Genomic DNA, 17,544 nt, shown 5'->3' with positions numbered 1-17,544 from the left:
AAAGTATCTGGAGTCAGCGTGGTGTAGTGGCTAGAGTGCTGGACCAGGACTGGGGAGACCCGAGTTCAAGTCCCCATTCAGCCATGAGACTTGCTGGGTGACTCTGGGCCAGTCACTTCTCTCTCAGCCTAACCTACTTCACAGGGTTGTTGTGAGGAGAAACCTAAGTATGTAGTACTCTGGGCTCCCTGGAGGAAGAGTGGGAGATAAAATGTAAAATTAAAAAAAAAATCTCTGCCACAAATTCAATAGATAGCTGTAAGCAAACAATGCTAGCCCTTTTAAGACATTAGACAGGGCTTAATGGAAGCATGGTGAGGCAGGTGCAGGCATGAGGACAGGTGCAGTGGTGGCAAATGCCAGCCCCCTGCCACACCACCTCACCCCCCTCCCCCTCCCACTGCCACTGCCCTTTGCCATCATGCTGTGGTATGCAATTTATTTTCCCCTCCACATCCTGATAGGATGTGCCTCTTCTTTCTCCCTCCCCCCCTCCCCGATACGAGCTAGGAAGACTCCTGCCACCGCTTCCTGGCTTGGTAGAGCAGTTTGACAGCACTTGTGTGCCTCCACCACTGCCTGGACACCATGGCCTAAGCATGCTGAGCATCCGCCTGCAGATGGGGGTGGTGTCATATTGCTCTTTGCCTCAGGAAGCAAAATGGCTTGGATCACTCCTGTCTTGGGAAGGAGACGAGCACAGAAGTTGTCGATTTGCTTAGAATATACCCTGGGAGATAATTTTTTAAAAGCTTGGGGTTGGTTTTTTTTGCTTTTCTGGCAACTGGCCTAAAAGCAAAAGACAAAAATCCCATTTCTGACCTGCTCACCCTCAGCATATGCTTCAACAGGAGGGCTGTCATTAGATCACAGTAGTCTGGAACTGCTGATTTGTAGACAATGTTTTAATTACATTTGCTACCTGGCCGGTTTTACAATTAGCTTGACCTTTTTCCAACTCCCACACAAGTTTATCTTTTAATTCTGCCTCAGAGGTAGGCAATGGACATTTCAAATATGCATGTATTTCAGTGAATTAATATATGGAAATATTCCTTCTGGGGGAGATAGCAACTGTAGCTTTAATCCCCAGAGACCATCCTGTGGTAAGCACTTCCAAAGCTGATTAGGTTGGATGCTTCTCTATGTGTAAATAACATGGGGGTGAGGGAGGCTAACATGACTTCCCTGTTGGCTTTTCAATATGTGTCCCTCTTCTTATTCTAATACATTTAAATGTACACTGATATGGTGCAATCAATATAAGCCCTATCTTTTCCAAATAATGATGTTGCTAGTTCAGAACTGTCTACTCTGACATGCATCCCATTCCCACAGAACTCAAAGCAAACATATTTTCCAGCTCTGCAGTTTGAGATTTGCTAATTAGATAGGAGATGTCTGGGGCTGAACTTGGAATTTCAGGTGTGCTTCACAAAAGCCCTATTCAGACTGTGAGGCTAGTCTCACGATTGGCCAAAAGCGGGCTAAGGGACCCTAGCCAGCTTTTGGGCGAGCGTGAGAACCACTGGGCTTGCAGGCGAGCCCCCTGGTTTCCTCAAAGCGGGTAACCCGCTTAAGTAGCCCTCAACTAAAACGAGGTTAACGGAGCGAGTGCTCAGCTAACGGCGTTTTTTAATCATGTATTGCCGCGGTGCAGCTCCGTGCTGCGGCAACACATGTAGAGACCTCCATCAGGAGGCTGCAAGCAGTCTCCTGGGCACTTGGGTCTCTCCAGCATATCCTGCGTGCTTGTGCAGGGCATCCTGGAACTTCTGGCTGCTAGGGATGTGCACAAAACCGGCTGGCCCAGTTTGGTCTGGCACCCCTTGAACCCCTGCCAGTTTGGTTCGGTCTGAGGGGGTTCGTGAACTTTTTAAAGTTTTTTTTTAAAAAAATACCTTTAAAATGCTTCTCGGGTTGGTGGTGTGTGTGTGTGCATGGCAGTTCCCCCTCCCGCCGCCGACCTTCAAAATGCCCCCCTCGGGCCTTTTAGGCCCACCTAAAATGGTGCAGTGGCCAAAATGGCGGCCACCGCACATGTGCACATGACCTCTAGCAAGGCCTGGCATGGCCCACGGCCTCGCAGAGGCCATTTGCACATGCATGGTGGCCATTTTTTTGGTGGCCATTTTTATTTTTTTTTTTTTTAAATGGCCGCAGTGCATGCGCAAATGGCCTCTGTGAAGCCATGGGCCATGCCAGGCCTCGTGAGAAGCCATGTGCGCATGTGCAGTGGTCACCTTTTTGGCCACTGCGCCATTTTAGGAATGCCCGAACGGGCAAAAAAATGGGCCGAATAGGCCTGAAGGAAGCATTTTGAAGCCCAACAGAGGGAGGGGGAACCTCTGTGCACCCCCTTCCCCGTCAACCTGAGGACGATTTTTAAGGTTTTTTGTTTTTAAACAAAACTTTAAAAAAATCGCAAACCCCTGAACTTTGAGGGAGGTTTGGTCCGGGTCCAGACCCAACCGGGGGTGGTTTGGTTTGGGGGTTGAAACGTCAAACCCTCGAACCACGAACTGCAAGCCCCCATACCTGTTTGCACATCCCTCCTGGGGGCCCCCAAACCCCACGGCTCCCCATCTCTGCAACCCCCGCCAGCTCCATGACAGAGCCAGCAGTTGTGTGGGTTATCGATCCAGCCACCCAGGGCTGCTGCCTTGATCTGTCTGTGGGGAGAGAGGACTAAGCCCGCTCCCCCTGCAGACCTCCTTTTGGCAAGTCTCACTAATCGTGAGACTTGCCTCTGTATGTTTTACCTGCATTCATTATAATAGCGAACTTGGGTACTAGTCCCTCAAGTGCATGGCAGAGATAGGAAGCGCACTGATATACCTGCATTCATCATGACATGTATGTGGAATACCTGCGTACAGATCTGTTCTCTGATTTTGTACTTGTTGAACATAACGTGTGAATATGGCTAAAGATATTACTAGATCAGGCCCTGACTATCAGAATAACTATTACAGCCTGTTCCCAGCAACTCAGGCCTATGGCAATGGCCTGGCTGGCCCAAAGCAACATACTAGAACCCAAACCTGAAGTGTATGTGAGGGTCTCTGTGGTCAGGGGTGGAGGCTGAACTACTGGCAAGAGCAGAAGGCCAGGCTCCTAGTATTTCCACAAGATCAGGTTTCATATTGCCAGCCAGGCTAGGCCGATGTTGTGCTTCCTCTCCACTGTTTCCCCCTCCTTAGACCAGGGCTCTAAGGCATGATCAGAGGGATGAGAGCTGGTCTGGTGGTAGCAACAAGAATGGATTGTCCCCTTTGTTAGGAAGGGTCCACCCTGGTTGCATTTCAATGGGAGAGTACATGTGAGCACTGTAAGAAATTCATCTCAGGGGGTGGGGCCGCTCTGGGAATAGCACCTGCATGCTTGCATGCAGAAGGTTCCAGGTTCCCTCCCTGGCCATAGTCATAGTCTTTATTTCGGTCTTTGACCAGCACAGCAGCGAAACAGACAAAAACGGTTCAAACAATCTACACCTACAAAATAAAAGTCTCTGTAAAATTACTTAGTGTAATAAGTAGAAGATGCTAAAAGTTAAAGCTATGAAGATAAAACTATATATTAAAGTTAATCAAGACTAATAACAGAATGACACTGATTACAAAGGTAGTGAGACAGCAAAATTATGTAATTAATACAGAACGGTGTTAAATCTCGTAGAATATTAGTTCTTAATGAGCTCTGAACGAATTTTGCTAGCTATGAAGCAGAACTTAGCCACGTTATAAGACCTAGAGTCATTCTGATCTGCTAAGAGGAAATTCAGGTAAAAGGAATCAGTACAGCCTGGATATGGACTAATATCTATGGAGATAAGCTTATGCCGAATATCGCGATAATAGTGACAGTACAAGAGTACGTGAGCTGTCGTTTCAGTCTCACCAGAGCCACAGGGGCAAAAACGGTCTCCATATGGAATTCTTTGGTATCTCCCTTCCAAAACAGCTATGCACAAGGCATTGCATTGGGCTACTGTCAAGGCTCTATGGTACTTTGGGGCTGTTAGCTGGTTCAGATAGTTGGCAGGGGTAAAAAACAGAATTTGATTGCCCCAAAAGACACCAACCGGAATGGAGCGCCTGATCAATTTGGCGCTCCATATCATAAATTCTTTCCCTTATTTTGAGTCTGGTGTTTTCATAGCCCAGGGTTAGCAGTGCGGTGGGGGGGAAACCATAATATAGCCTTTCTTCCACCCCTTTTCCCCACCTTGAGTGGTATATATCCTTTTCACCAATGGAGCTAAACCAATGGGATGGAAAATCAGCTTAAGCCAGGATTCAAAAATAATAATCCAAGCCCTGGCCTCTATTTTGAGCATCCTGGCAGCATCTCCAAGATAGGGCCGAGAGAGACTCCTGCCTGCAACTTTGGAGAAACCACTGCCAGTGGCTCAGTACTGAGCTAGATGGAACAATGGTCTGAGACGGTATATGGCAGCTGCCTATGCTCCTGTCTTCATAGAGCTAACTAGGCTAGGTCTCAACCCCTAGCCATGAGGCTCCATGTTCAAGCCCCAGAATATCTGACATTACTTTCCTGCTCCTTTCTAACTAGCTAAGTAATCTAATTCCATCACATTATTATCAAGAGTGCAGAAGCTGGGCTCACAGTGAATTTATGTTTTCAGCTCCACCTGCTCAAAAGGACCAGTGTGGCCTCCACCTGCTTTCCACCTCCAAGACAGCAATCTCCTTCCATAATAAGTCAGCCTTGGACATGAGACATGCCTCGGATATTGTTTCCCTTGGATACATGGAATGGATGTGAATGGCAAAAACCAATGGTAAGGTAACAGAGCAATTTGTTTGTTGATCTCCTGTTTTTCCAGGGAGATGAAAAGGCTTCAGTGACATTAAAAAGTACATTGAGACTTCACAATTCTTTGAGAAGAGTTGTTGCAAAATCAGCAATACTGCATATAATCTTTCTAAATAATTAATCCAATCAAAACAGCTCTTTACAATGTTTTAACTTACTTCTGACAATAAGCTGCATTGTACTGCTATTTTGTAAACCTAGGAGAAGAATTTTAATTATAAATGGGGACAAAGATTCACAAGGTCTGGTATGGGTTTCTAGCACAAGCTGAGACATGCATCTTATTCCCTTCCTTCCTTTCAGTTCCCATGTCCTGTTGCTGTAATTCCTGAACTTTATAAAAAATTAAAATTTATAACCCACTTTAGCTTTTTAAAATTAAAAACCTTACAATGCTAACAACATTAAAAACTACCATAAACAAAGAGCAACCAGAAAAACAATGCAAAAACAGTAGCATCAAAACAATAACAAGCAGCAAAAGCAAAGCTGCAGAGCATAAAAATGTAATGTCAATTATAAAAAATGGCCAATAGGACAGGCAGCCTTCAGTCGATGGTAGGGACCCGCCATGGCTGCTGCACAACTTCAAAGGCAGTCCTGACAGTCATAATGGGGCAGCTGTGGAAGGACCTAAAATCACTTCCAGTCTAAAATCACTTCCAGAAACAATGAAAGAAGCACTGCACTGCTGCCCAGAAGTAGTTTCAAGTCATTCCACAGCAACCCCTTCGCTACACCATCAGGGCTGCCTTTTAAGCAGCAGCCTTGGTGGATCCCTACCATCGACTGAGTACTGCCTGTCATGTTGGCCAATATTCCAAAAACACAAAGATCAGCTTAATCCAAAAAAAGCCAGGTCTTTGCCTGCTCTCTGAAGAGATGCAGAGTGAAAGCTTGGCCAACCTCTTGAGGATGAGAATTCCCCAACACTGGTGTCACTGCTGAAAAAGCCCTGCTTCTGGTGGAATGCCACTGAATTTTATTTGGTGGAAGCAACTATAACAGGACCTCTGATGCAGAATGGAATGCACACAGTGGAATATGTGGGAGAAGGTGGTGCTTAACATACTTGGGTCATGGACCATTAACAAACACAAACACACACACACACACCCCAGAACTATGCCACATTAATTTGTCTTGAGAGAAGTGTTAGCATGCCCTGAGAGAGTGGGGCTATTCTCACGATTAACAAACATCAGGCTAGGAGAGCCTAGCCCGATTTTTGTTAATCGTCAGAACCACCGGGCTCACCCGCTCTGGAACCCCTGGTAATAAACAGCAGGTTTGAGGAGCGAGCGCTCCACAAACCTGCTTTTTACCGGCGTGAGTAGCTGCGGCGCATCTTCGTGCCGCACCGACTCATGAGTAGGCCCCCGGCTGGGAGGCAAAAAGCCATATTGGGTCTCCCCAGTATGCCCTGCGTGCTCGCGCAGGGTGTACTGGGGCTTGCGGGGGCCGTGCAGCCCCCGAGCTCCCCAGCCCCCACCAGCTCCGTCTCGGAGCTGGCAATCGTGTGGGAGGCCGATTCGGCCGCCCAGGGCTCCCTCTCTGCTCCCTCCCTTAGCCCGCTCTCCTTGCTCACCCGAAGAAACCAGATCTCATGGATCGTGAGACCTGGCTCAGTATTTAACTTAATAAATGCTTGTTTGAGGCTCTAGATGTGCCTTTTTACAACTGGGCTCCTCTGAGGGTAGTGTTACTAGCAATTCCCTTTTATTTAGCGGGGGGGTAGTAACTAGCCCTATCCACCCCCAGCACAGTACCTCCAGTGACTGTTGCTGGTGTCTATCTTATATTTCTTTTTAGATTGTGAGCCCTTTGGGGACAGGGGTCCATCTTATTTATTTATTTATTTATTATTTCTCTGTGTAAACTGCCCTGAGCCATTTTTGGAAGGGCGGTATAGAAACAGAATAAATAAATAATAAAATAATACAGGAGCCCCCTCGTTTGTGTTTGAGTCTCCAGGCTTGGAGATCTCACTCTTGACGGGCTCAGACGCCTCACAGACTCACGAGCTCTCCATTTAGGGCGCATGGGGGACAGGCCACATGGTTGACAGTACTTCGCTGACAGTACTAGTTGCCCCTAGATTTGGCTCCTAACAAGCCAATTGGGAGCAGATACATGCCCTCCCTATCTGGGATACCCTAAATAGGCCCTAGAAATTAACTAAAGCAGGTTAACTTCTAGCCAAGGTCGCTCTGCACTCAGAGTGAACTGCCTCACTATCCCCTCCTTTTTGCAAAGGATAGCAGCAAGCTAATGCACCAATTAACTCAGCAGAAAGAACACAGATAAGGCTCCCAGAGGTGCTTTCTCCCCCTTCACAAAAGAGGTTGAGTCAGCAATAAGGACCTTGAGATGCACCCATTCATTAAAAGTACTGATTGGATTACTGGACCCTCTGGATTATTGGTCCAGGCAGATTTCCTCTTCACACGCCAAGCACTCTGTTTTCATGACAAAAAGCCTTGGTATGCCTTGGCAATTCCCACATTGTTACACTCAGGAAAAGCGGTCAGCAACAATGGAATCCTTGCTGGTTCCACCCAACACACCTATTCAACAAAAAAGGTCAACTGGAATGTTCCCCCAGGACATAAATTGGGATATATCTGGCCCCATGATCCAGTGTGCTCTTTGCATACCAGCTACCTTGGAGTTACCAGCTGCTCAGGTGATTTACTGTTCACAGGCCACAATGCCAGGCTCTGTTCAGTACTTCGTGTCACTCGCCAGATCAGCTTTCTTGCCTAGCCTGATCTGCTCAGTCTTCCTCGCAAACATAGGAAGCTGGTTCCACAGAGGAAGTACCCTCATGGATTTTGCCTCCAATTTTAATGCAAAACAAACAAAAGTGTGCCTCAGCTATCAGATATTTGGGGAAAGTTGTTCTGTTAAGCTCAGTCCTATTCACCTCTCCTTCTATTCCAGCTCTCTGCTCTCAGCTAGAAATCTTAACACACACGTTCCTTGTTTCTTCCGCTTCATTGCTTCTCATTTCTTCCTTCCCATCCTTTAGTTGTTTTGCTGTCAAGTATAATTACATTTCCCTGTCCTTAAAAATATATCCTCCTTGTTGCTTCCTCTCCTTCAGCATGTGTTCTGTTCTGAAGGGTTGACTTTTCTTTTTGCAAGGCAGAAACTGACAAACAGGGCCATTCCTAGTGGGGTGCGGGGCTGGGGGCAAATCAGCATGTGCGGGCCCTCCTTAACATGTCATATCATTACAGAATCATACTGATTGATGACATAAAGTGTAAATAGTGTGAGTGATGTTTTTGGACATGTCCAACCAGCTTGGACATATAATGCATTTCTAAAAAAACAAATATAAAAAAGCACAACACATGCTTCACAGTTCTCAGACCTTCTGGGTTGCAAATCAACTTGAGCATAGTGCATTCATAAATAAGTAAGTAAGTAAATATTATATATTGTTTGTTCCAGAAGTTTTTGTAATTTTCTGCCATGAAACAAAACACTTATAGGATGTTTTGGATGGTCTTAAAACACACACAACAACAATTTGTCCAATCCACTTCAGTTTAAAGATACATATTCCTCCCACCCTGCCCTACATCTCTGCTCAATGCCAAAGCCCTATGCCAAGTCAATCCAGGTGATCAAAGGGCTGGGGCTGAAAGGGGGGTGTTTTACCCTTTTTTATGAAATCAAAGTGCAGATTCTTCCATATGGGGATGGAATGATGGGGGGTGGGGGCTTCAGTTCCAGACATTTTTGTAATTTTCTGTCATGAAACAAGCCACTTATAGGACTTTTTGGATGGGGGGTCTTAAATTAAAAAAATTAAAAACCAACAATTTGTCCAATCCATTCAATTTAAAGATACATATTCCTCCCACCCTGCCCTCCATCTCTGCTTAATACCAAAGCCAATCCCTACATATTCAAAGGGGACGGGAATAACCACAAAAAGGAAATAACATCATACTTCCATTACTAAGGCTGGGCTGGGCAGAGGGTCTGCAGAGAACTCTGGGGCTGGGCACACTCCCACTCCACCTGCCTGCTTCTTTCCTGAGCTTCAGGCTTCAGCGAGGCCTACATGTAGGCCTCTCTGGAAGCCCCGCCCACCTGCCAAATAGCTGAGAGGAGGGAGAGGGGGAACTCTAGCAGCTGGCCTGGGAGCCTTTCAAGCTGCACACAGACATAAAAGATCCGCTGCTGGGAAAAAGATAAGTGGCTGGGACTGGAGGAGAGAGGAGGGCAGGCTGCACTGCAATGTGCCCAGAGCAGGGCCTGTGCCAGTGTGGGGCTCTGGGCAATTGCTCCAGTCGCCCCGCCCTAAGGACAGCCCTGCTGACAAAAAAAGAAGCCATTTAGTTCTATAGCAGAATATTTGCTGCATGGCATTAAGTATCAAAAGAGTGGTGAGGGTCACCAATTCAGATGGGCTTAAAAAAGGGGATTAGACAGATTAATAGAGGATGAATCTATTAACCATGGTAAGTAAAGTTGGAGTTTGTGATTATTTTAACAAGGTCCAAGGAAGCTACCACTCTAGTTACAGAGTGCAGAATTTAGTTATTGCAGCTATTTAAGGAACACACATGGAGATCACTGTAGAATAGATCACTGTCAACTAAATTGATTTATTGGTGAAGTACATTTGAGATAGGAAAGAACTATCCTATCTATCAGCTACATAATGAATAGGGAGAGGGAGAGAGAGATGTCTCCATCTTCTGTCTAGGAGGAAAGGAAGAGGACAGACTCACTACAAGAAGTACCTGAAGAGTCAAAGCAAGGATCATAGAGTAGAGGCAAGCAGGGATAGGTAAGGAGATCCTCACTAACTAACCCTACTCTCAATGCCCCTAGTGGCCATTAGGATGGCGCAAAAGGTCGATGCACTGGAATTCCATGTCCAACAGTTAAAAGGAGCCTCCATGTTGAAGGAAGAGCATACCTTTGAGAACCAGGTGTGCGGGGAGGTGTGTGCTTCCTGCCCTGTTCACCAGCATCCTGACTGGCCATTGTTGGTAGCAGGATGCTGGATCTTGCATCCAAGCTCTTCTTATGTTTATGTTGTTGCTCCCATTTTAACTAGTTGCTATCCCAGTAAAACTGTCTGAAGTCTGCTTAGCCAATCCAAAGTCACACAGTAACTGCAACCAGCTTAATGTGCTTTGTGATGTCATAACATAGGTTTGAAGACTTGCTGTGGTGAATTCAGTGATACTGGACAGCACTTGGTCCTTGACAAAACTACTGCAGCTGCTCAGGCTGCTTCACGTTTTTCTGGAGTTCAAGACTGATCCAAGTGGCCCCTGAGTTTCTCAATAAAGGAACAGGCTTCACAGATAGCAAAATCAGCTGAGAATGGCTCCATCTGCAGCAACAGGTTAGTTAGTTATTTCAGCATTTCTATCATATCTTTCTATAAAATTCTTAAAGGTGCCATACAAATAATACAAAAGTAAAACAATAAATCAGGAATGTGCCACTTTAAAACAGCATAAAGAGCTCAAAATAGCTTAAAACAGCAGTTTCCAAAGTTTTGTCTTGAAAGGCAGGACCCAAGAGTGCCCACTAAAAATATGTCTAATGTCTGAACCAAGTGTAAATAATAGCTACTGGTCAAAACACTACAAAGACAAAAAAGGTTTCCTACAAACACTTTCTAGCCTGAGAAGGTGAACATTACTGAAGGACCCTGTGTTTCAGTGGCACAAACCACCCACTTTTAACACTGAAATCAGTGCAGAGTGTGGGTGGGGTGAGATTATCTTTGAAGTCAAGTCATACCTTTCCTTGTACAACTAACATCTGTTCTGGCCCACTATATATTTCTTGTTCTTGTTCTGCCCTCTACTGGACAGCTGCACAGCTTGCACAGCAAAAATGCAGCTTTTCTCACTGCAATGGTCTTGCTCAAAATAAACTTCACCCTGATCTGGAAAGTCAGGAACTTAAGAAGTATTTTTAAAGTCGGAGGACTCAAGGTGGTCAGGATGTGATGTGCTGCCTATTTTTCAGATGTAATTTTACATCTGTGAATTTAATGGGCAAAGTTATAATTCATCACATTCAAAATCGCTAAAATTAGTGTATCACAATTGTGAATACAATTGAAATGGGGGGAATAAAGAATTAGTAATTGATTAAAGAGTAATTGATTAAAGAGATTAAATAAAGAGCCCCTGGTGGCACAGTGGTAAAACTGCCGCCCTGTAACCAGAAGGTTACAAGTTCGATCCTGACCAGGGGCTCAAGGTTGACTCAGCCTTCCATCCTTCCGAGGTTGGTAAAATGAGTACCCAGAATGTTGGGGGCAATATGCTAAATCATTGTAAACCGCTTAGAGAGCTCCGGCTATAGAGCGGTATATAAATGTAAGTGCTATTGCTATATTGCTAAAGTAAAAATTATAGAAAACTTGTGAAATAGAGTTTTGGAATGCTTTCCAAACCCATGTTAATCACTTTGGAAAAATGAAGGACACAACAAAGTAAGATAGTTTAAAGACTGCTAGAACCTTTTCATTTATCATTTGGACATGAGGCAGCAGGTTACCCACCCAGGGTTTTGTTTGCTCTGTTTTTCTTCAGAGAGAGAGAGAGAGAGTGTGTGCACGTGTGTGCGCATGCACACCTATCTTGCTTTCCTCCAATATGCATACAGCACAATTTGAAAAGACTCCAAGGTCCCTTACAACTCTATTGTGTGGAAATGTTATTGTAATTTACCCAGCCAGTAGGTGGCACAAGCATTTGCAACTAGTGATCCTAATTGGAGGCAAGAGTCCCTTCCTACTTCCTGCCTGTACTTCTTGTTGAACTTGTCTCTTCCTATAACACAATAAAGAACTCTTCCTTCTAATAGCTGCCTTCCTCTGAACTCCCATGGCATCTATTCTACCCAGCACTGACTGAAGTCAGCACAGCTGCTTACTTAATTAGCTGATAGCCCATGCCCACGCACCTGGAAGTAAGCCCCACTGAAATCAGCAGGACTTACTTCTAAGTAAACATGCATAGAATTGGGCAGTTGGATTATATGCCTGCTCTATTTCAAAAAGTGAGGGCAGGCTGTAAATCCGTGGCATCTCAGGATAGTGCTGAAAAAGACCTCCATCTTAATTTCTAGAGAGCTGCAAGAAGCCTATTTAGATATAGGCTGCCAGTAGCTTTATCTTATAAGTTGCATGTCACATGTTTAGTCACTATGCTACACAAGTTGTCTTTGGGTAGGGAGAAAAGAGAGTAAAGAGAGACAGATCTATGGTTGCGAGATCTACGGAATCCTAGAAAATATTTCCACGCTTACTGGAATCACGCCTACCACATTCTGGTACAGTATATTCCATAGGATTAAAAAAAATATTTTTTGCACAATATAATTCATTGCAAAATATGTATGTTCAATAAGTTCAAACATGCAATATTTAGTAAGCATTTATATGGGCTGACTCATATTGGCTTCCTCCACTCAAGTACCAGACTCAAGTACTATGACTCACCATCCCATCATCCAGAGATTCTCCTGATCACTGGTGGGACACTTGAGGATGCATTTGTGGTTAGCTTGCCCAAATTTTTCAGGCAGAGGTAATCAATGAGTCATCAATGGGTTTGTGAACTACAGACTCAGCTGATTACTGTAATTGTCTGGTTTAACTCTTTTGTAGGGGTGTGCATGGACTGGTTCTACCGCAAACCGATCAGCCATGAATCAGGCCAGTTCGATCAGGCAGGCAGCAAAACCATGGCGCTTTCCAGATTAGAACCTGCAATGGGGTCACGTCGGATCTCGGAAGTGTGCTTTCACACTTCCTGCGTTGTGACACCGCAGTCCCTATGCAGACAACAGGGTGCCGTTCACATTGCCAATGCCTTATCTCAAATTTAATCGCTGAGATATAGAGCTAGGACGTTGTCTATCCAGCGTAAGGAAGTTGCTGTTTTTTCGGGTTGTTAGTTGCTGTGAGACTGCTCCCCTGCTGTTTACATTTTCAGTGCAACTTGCCTGAACAGAGGCATTTTGCTGCTGTTCCAGCACCTAGTCTGGAAAGTGCCCATGAAATGTACTAAACTGCTGGAGGTTTTCCAAATGGCAATTTACTCCTGCCTTACTACAATTAGTGTTGGGGGAATTCAGATGAAGGGGGGGGGGGCGTTTACAGCAACTTCAATACAGTAACAGTAAGGTGTCTTTCAAAGGGAGCCAGCGTGGTGTAGTGGTTAGAGTGCCGGACTAGGACCGGGGAGACCCGAGTTCAAATCCCCATTCAGCCATGAAACTAGCTGGGTGACTCTGGGCCAGTCACTTCTCTCTCAGCCTACCCTACTTCACAGGGTTGTTGTGAGGAGAAACGTAAGTATGTAGTACACCGCTCTGGGCTCCTTGGAGGAAGAGCGGGATATAAATGCAAAATAATAATAAAAAATTAATAATAATACATTGCAGCATTATTCAGCTTTTTTTCATGATGATTGGCTCTTACTGTGTATTATACACAACTTTCAAACACTGCACTTTGAGGGAGTGTTGAAAATGGTTGTTTGTGATACTCTGGCATTTTTGTGGAGCTGTGTGGAGAGATCCCTGAGATAAAGTGTGAGATAGAGGTGACTCCATTTCCAATCCTTTTTAGTTCCACTCCTGGACAGACTTGCTTCCTGCATCCTAATGTCTACTGCCATTCCAGAGCTCCATTTAATACTAAATACGGGAAGGTCCAGCTACTGCAAAATCCACAGCAAGTTTCAAGCTCTGTAGTGGTGGCAGCGGGGTGTGTGCGCGGGGGATGGAGGAGGTTATATGACTAGAACACAGAAAAAGCAGCATTTGGAGGGGTCTTGCGGAGGGGAGCTTGTGTTACCTTCCACTTTGTTATCCTTTTAAAAAAAACATAGACATCCATGATGTTCTTGTACAAGAACACCAATACATCAGAGCAGCCCAGCAACATCTTTCATAAACAGAGAAAGAAGTAATAACCATTAGGTGGTGTCTGTGGAGGGGGCCTGCATGGTGCCCTGCTGTCCCATCAGATATCCTTTTCAATGAGGGAGTAATGTGATGGATCTTCCAGTTGCTCTGGTGTACTGGTGTTTTTGCACAACAACACCGTCAGGGTGGGGGGGGGGATATATATGACAGTAAGAATGGAAAGCGCTTCCATTCCAGCAGGAAGCTTCCCCCACACACCCCAGCCCCGCAAAGCACACTCTGGAATTAGTGCTCCATTACAGTAGCTGGAGCTTCCCATTGATATAGTATGCAGTTATTCTTGCACAAGAACACCAGGAAAATGTTTTGTTTTGTTTTTTAAAGAAAGACAGAAAATTACATTTGAGGGAATCTGTGGGCACCATGCATGTGCACACACATGTACTTCCCCCATTCTCTTCACTGCCTGGGCACAGGTGAATGTGCCAATCGGAAGCAGGAGACAGGGACCTGCTCTACAACCCTATTGGCCAGAAATGGGCATGTTGGATTAGGGGGGAGCTGGCTGTATGAACAAACCATTTGGAAAACCATAACAAAATGTAATCAACCGTAATAAAAAACGGCAATGTGAACGGGCCCATTTTACTTTGATTTATGCTTGTTTGTGCTTTATATACTCTTGTCTTAACTTGTATCACTTCCTCCTGCAGTAAAGCCCCCAGTCTGGGGAACCTCCTGGTGAGTTATCCACTCTAGAGGCTTGAGAAGTTGGAGGCTTCCTCCATTGACCAACGTCTGCTATATCTTCTTTGCACCCTGCATACAGACACCTCACTCAAGGTGAGATGTAGTCCACAAGGCCACCTCACAAGGGCTGTTCTAACTCAGAAGGGCGTTAAACAAGGATGTATCTTGGCCCCACTCCTATTTAACTTCTACACTAGCTCTATGGTGGGCCAGCTCAGCAATCCTGATTTTCACCCTCCAAAACTTGCGGGGAGACACACTGCCATATTGTTATATGCGGATGATGCATTGCAGACATCCTCTCAAGGACCCCATCGGCCTTAGAAGAGCTCTGAGGGCCTTGTTGTTGCACTGCAAGGAGGACTGCCTCAAAATCAGCTATCAAAAACGAAAATCATGGCCTTTGCCAGGAGGCCCAAGATCTACTGTTGGAGGATCGAAGGTCATAAGATTGAGCAAGTTGCACATTTTAAGCACTCAGGAGTAGTTTTCCAATCTGGCGGCACTAGAAAAGCCCATGGAGAACACGTGGCTTTAAATGCCCAGAGAAGCTCCTCTGCTATTCTTCAATACCTACGGACAAGAGGAGGTCATTATCTACCCACAGCACTTGAACTGTTCAAAGCCAAGCCACAAGCTCAACTCCTCTATGGTTCTCAGTTGGGTCCCTTTCCCAGCATTGCGACTCTGGAACGGATACAATCCAAATTCCTGAGGGCAGCACTCTGTGTTCCGAGATGTGTCCCCAATGCCACTCTGCAACTGGAGACAGGCCTGATCAAGAGTGAGGCTAGGGTGTGGGTGACCACTCTTTGTTATGGGCTCAGATTATCCTCTCGCCCAATTGGCCTTGCCCTCTTAACCCTACACAATGATTACCGTTCCAGTTGGATATAGACAATTGAGGCCAAAACGTCTCCTTTCGGCCTCTCCCCACTGACCTTGCTCAGCATGGACTATGATCAGGCAAAAGCAACCATCAAGCAGCGCATTACAGACATTGAGTGCCAAATTGATCTTAGCAGTGTCCCAAAATTTTATATCAGTGATGGGCTTAGATATTCTGCTTCTCCTGCAGCACATCTCAATCAAATGGAGGTCCCAAACCACAGAAGGGCATTCACCTTGGCTCACTGCCATGGCCTCCTCTCAGCAGTGCTAGAAGGCCGCTATAGAAGGATCCCATTTGCAGATTGTCTGTGCCCCTGTGGCTCAGGGCAGATTGAACTACTGAGCATGTCCTCCTATATGGCTCGTTCTATAGAGACATTTGTGCCTCTTTTATTCTTCCACTGTTAAGCAAGTTCCTGAGACATCCCAGACAGTTCTACAGTTCCCTGCTACTCTCTGACCTTAATCCTACCATAACTTATAGCGCTGCCAGATACTGTGCGGCTGCAATCGGCATCCATCGGTGGATGATGGGCTGTAAGCCTTTTTAGCCCTGATTTGACCCTGTAATTGCTCACGCCTCCCTTTTATGCCTTTTTAAATTGGTTTTAATACTCAATATAATTTTTATTCTGGTTTTGGTAGCTCTATTATATTATGGGTTTTTAAAGTATATTATTTTATGTCCCCCTTTTAATGTCTTTTATGCATTTTATGACTTTTAAACATAATAATGGTATTATTATTATTTTATTCATTTTCATTTTTAGTATTTTAGTACTTATAGCATTTTTAGTACTCGTATTTTTAAACTTGTAATCACCTTCATACATTCTTAGTATTGTTAGTTCTTTTCATGTTAATATGCATCATCATATATGTAACCACCTTCTATTTCCACTTTTATTTACTCGTATTCTTTAACATGTATTTTTATGCTGGTCTATAATAAAGGATGGTGATGATGACAGAGGCTTGGAGTGACTATCAACCATCAAATACCATTAATCAGGACCCTCTGTCTATAATCAGACACCATGACAGGCTATGCTAATGCAGAGGTGATTCTGTACAATCAAAGAGCATATTTATAACAAGGTCTAAGGATGAAATCAGATCCATGGCAGAGGCAAGACAGGATCAAGTACAGGCAAGGCTGTCTGCAGTGGGAGGTAGCAGGGCAGTTACCCAGGCCAGGACCCCATGCCTACAGGGACCCTGAACTGCAGCACAATAGCAGAGACTTTTCTAGCTCTAGCAGGGCTGGAACACTATTGATTCATCATGAGAGGGTGTGTGCGTGTGTGTGTGTGTGTAAACCATTTTTGCCCTGGCCCCGCACAAGCTAGAGACATCTCTGGATACAAGAGTCTCCAAGGCAGGCAGGCACAGGCAAACCAACAGATTGAGAATGAACGTCCAGGTCAAGGCAGCAGGTTTAAGCAAAGGGTTTGCAGCGGCTGGGCAAAAAACAGGCAAGGCTAGTTGCAGAAGACAGGGCTCAGTATGAGATGTCATCAGGTTGCTCTGGATAAGGGCTCTTTACTCCCTCTTCCCATTTCCGTTTGTAAAAACCGCTGGGAGACTGAGACCAATAAGTTTGGGCAATGATCAAATGCTACCCTGATCCTTGGAGGAAGAGTGGGATAGAAATTAATAAAACATTTAAGATTCAAGGCTGCAACAGGAAAAGTGGTTGATGGGTCACATACAGTTGAACCCTTGACTGGCAGGCTCTTTTTTTTCAAAGGCGCTGCTTTCAGTATTGGGCCTCAGTCTGCAATGGCATCGCCAGACATCAGAGCCCTCATATGCAGTCAGTCCTGTGCTGAAGTGTGCGGGTTTTCCACGTGTCCACACCATGAATTTATCTTCCAGTAAATGTTGGCATGATTCTTATTCACATTTTTCACTGAGCTTATATTCTGAGCTGCCCTTTCAAATAGTCTTCTGTCCTCCAAATGGCCTACATTACACTCCCTCTCTCTTTTCCCCTCCACTGCCTGCACTTAGCTGACAGATGCAGCTGGACAGTCCACAGCTGTGCACCGTGTGCTGCACTGTCTCTTGTCTGCAAAACGAGCAATACCCAGCAGCACACCCAGTGCCAACAGCAGGAGAGCACCAGCTAATTAA

General features: G+C 45.2%; 1 protein-coding gene and 1 long non-coding RNA gene across 7 annotated transcripts in view; one reads left to right on the top strand and one right to left on the bottom strand.

Annotated features, from left to right (window-relative positions):
* The window catches only part of COL15A1 (collagen type XV alpha 1 chain), a 301,360-nt gene that overhangs the window by 186,064 nt on the left and 97,752 nt on the right, over positions 1-17,544 (bottom strand). Inside the window, exon 1 of one of the 6 annotated variants that reach the window (XM_053259432.1) lies at positions 9,782-9,925. The exons of 3 other annotated variants lie outside the window; for them this stretch is intronic. In XM_053259432.1, the coding sequence (XP_053115407.1) occupies positions 9,782-9,878 (97 nt within the window). In that variant the 5' untranslated portion in view covers positions 9,879-9,925. Of the gene's footprint in view, positions 1-8,803; positions 8,919-9,781; positions 9,926-17,544 lie in introns of those variants that run through there. 2 more of the 6 variants (XM_053259435.1, XM_053259436.1) reach the window with 2 other exon arrangements.
* LOC128329032 (uncharacterized) lies at positions 12,071-16,381 on the top strand. Its single transcript, XR_008309506.1, has 2 exons — positions 12,071-12,165; positions 14,481-16,381. It is a non-coding gene; the product is annotated as an uncharacterized LOC128329032 (long non-coding RNA).

The sequence above is a fragment of the Hemicordylus capensis genome, chromosome 6 (assembly GCF_027244095.1).
Source record: "Hemicordylus capensis ecotype Gifberg chromosome 6, rHemCap1.1.pri, whole genome shotgun sequence".
In the NCBI taxonomy this organism is placed as follows: domain Eukaryota; kingdom Metazoa; phylum Chordata; class Lepidosauria; order Squamata; family Cordylidae; genus Hemicordylus; species Hemicordylus capensis.
This window is presented reverse-complemented; position numbering and strand designations above follow the sequence as displayed.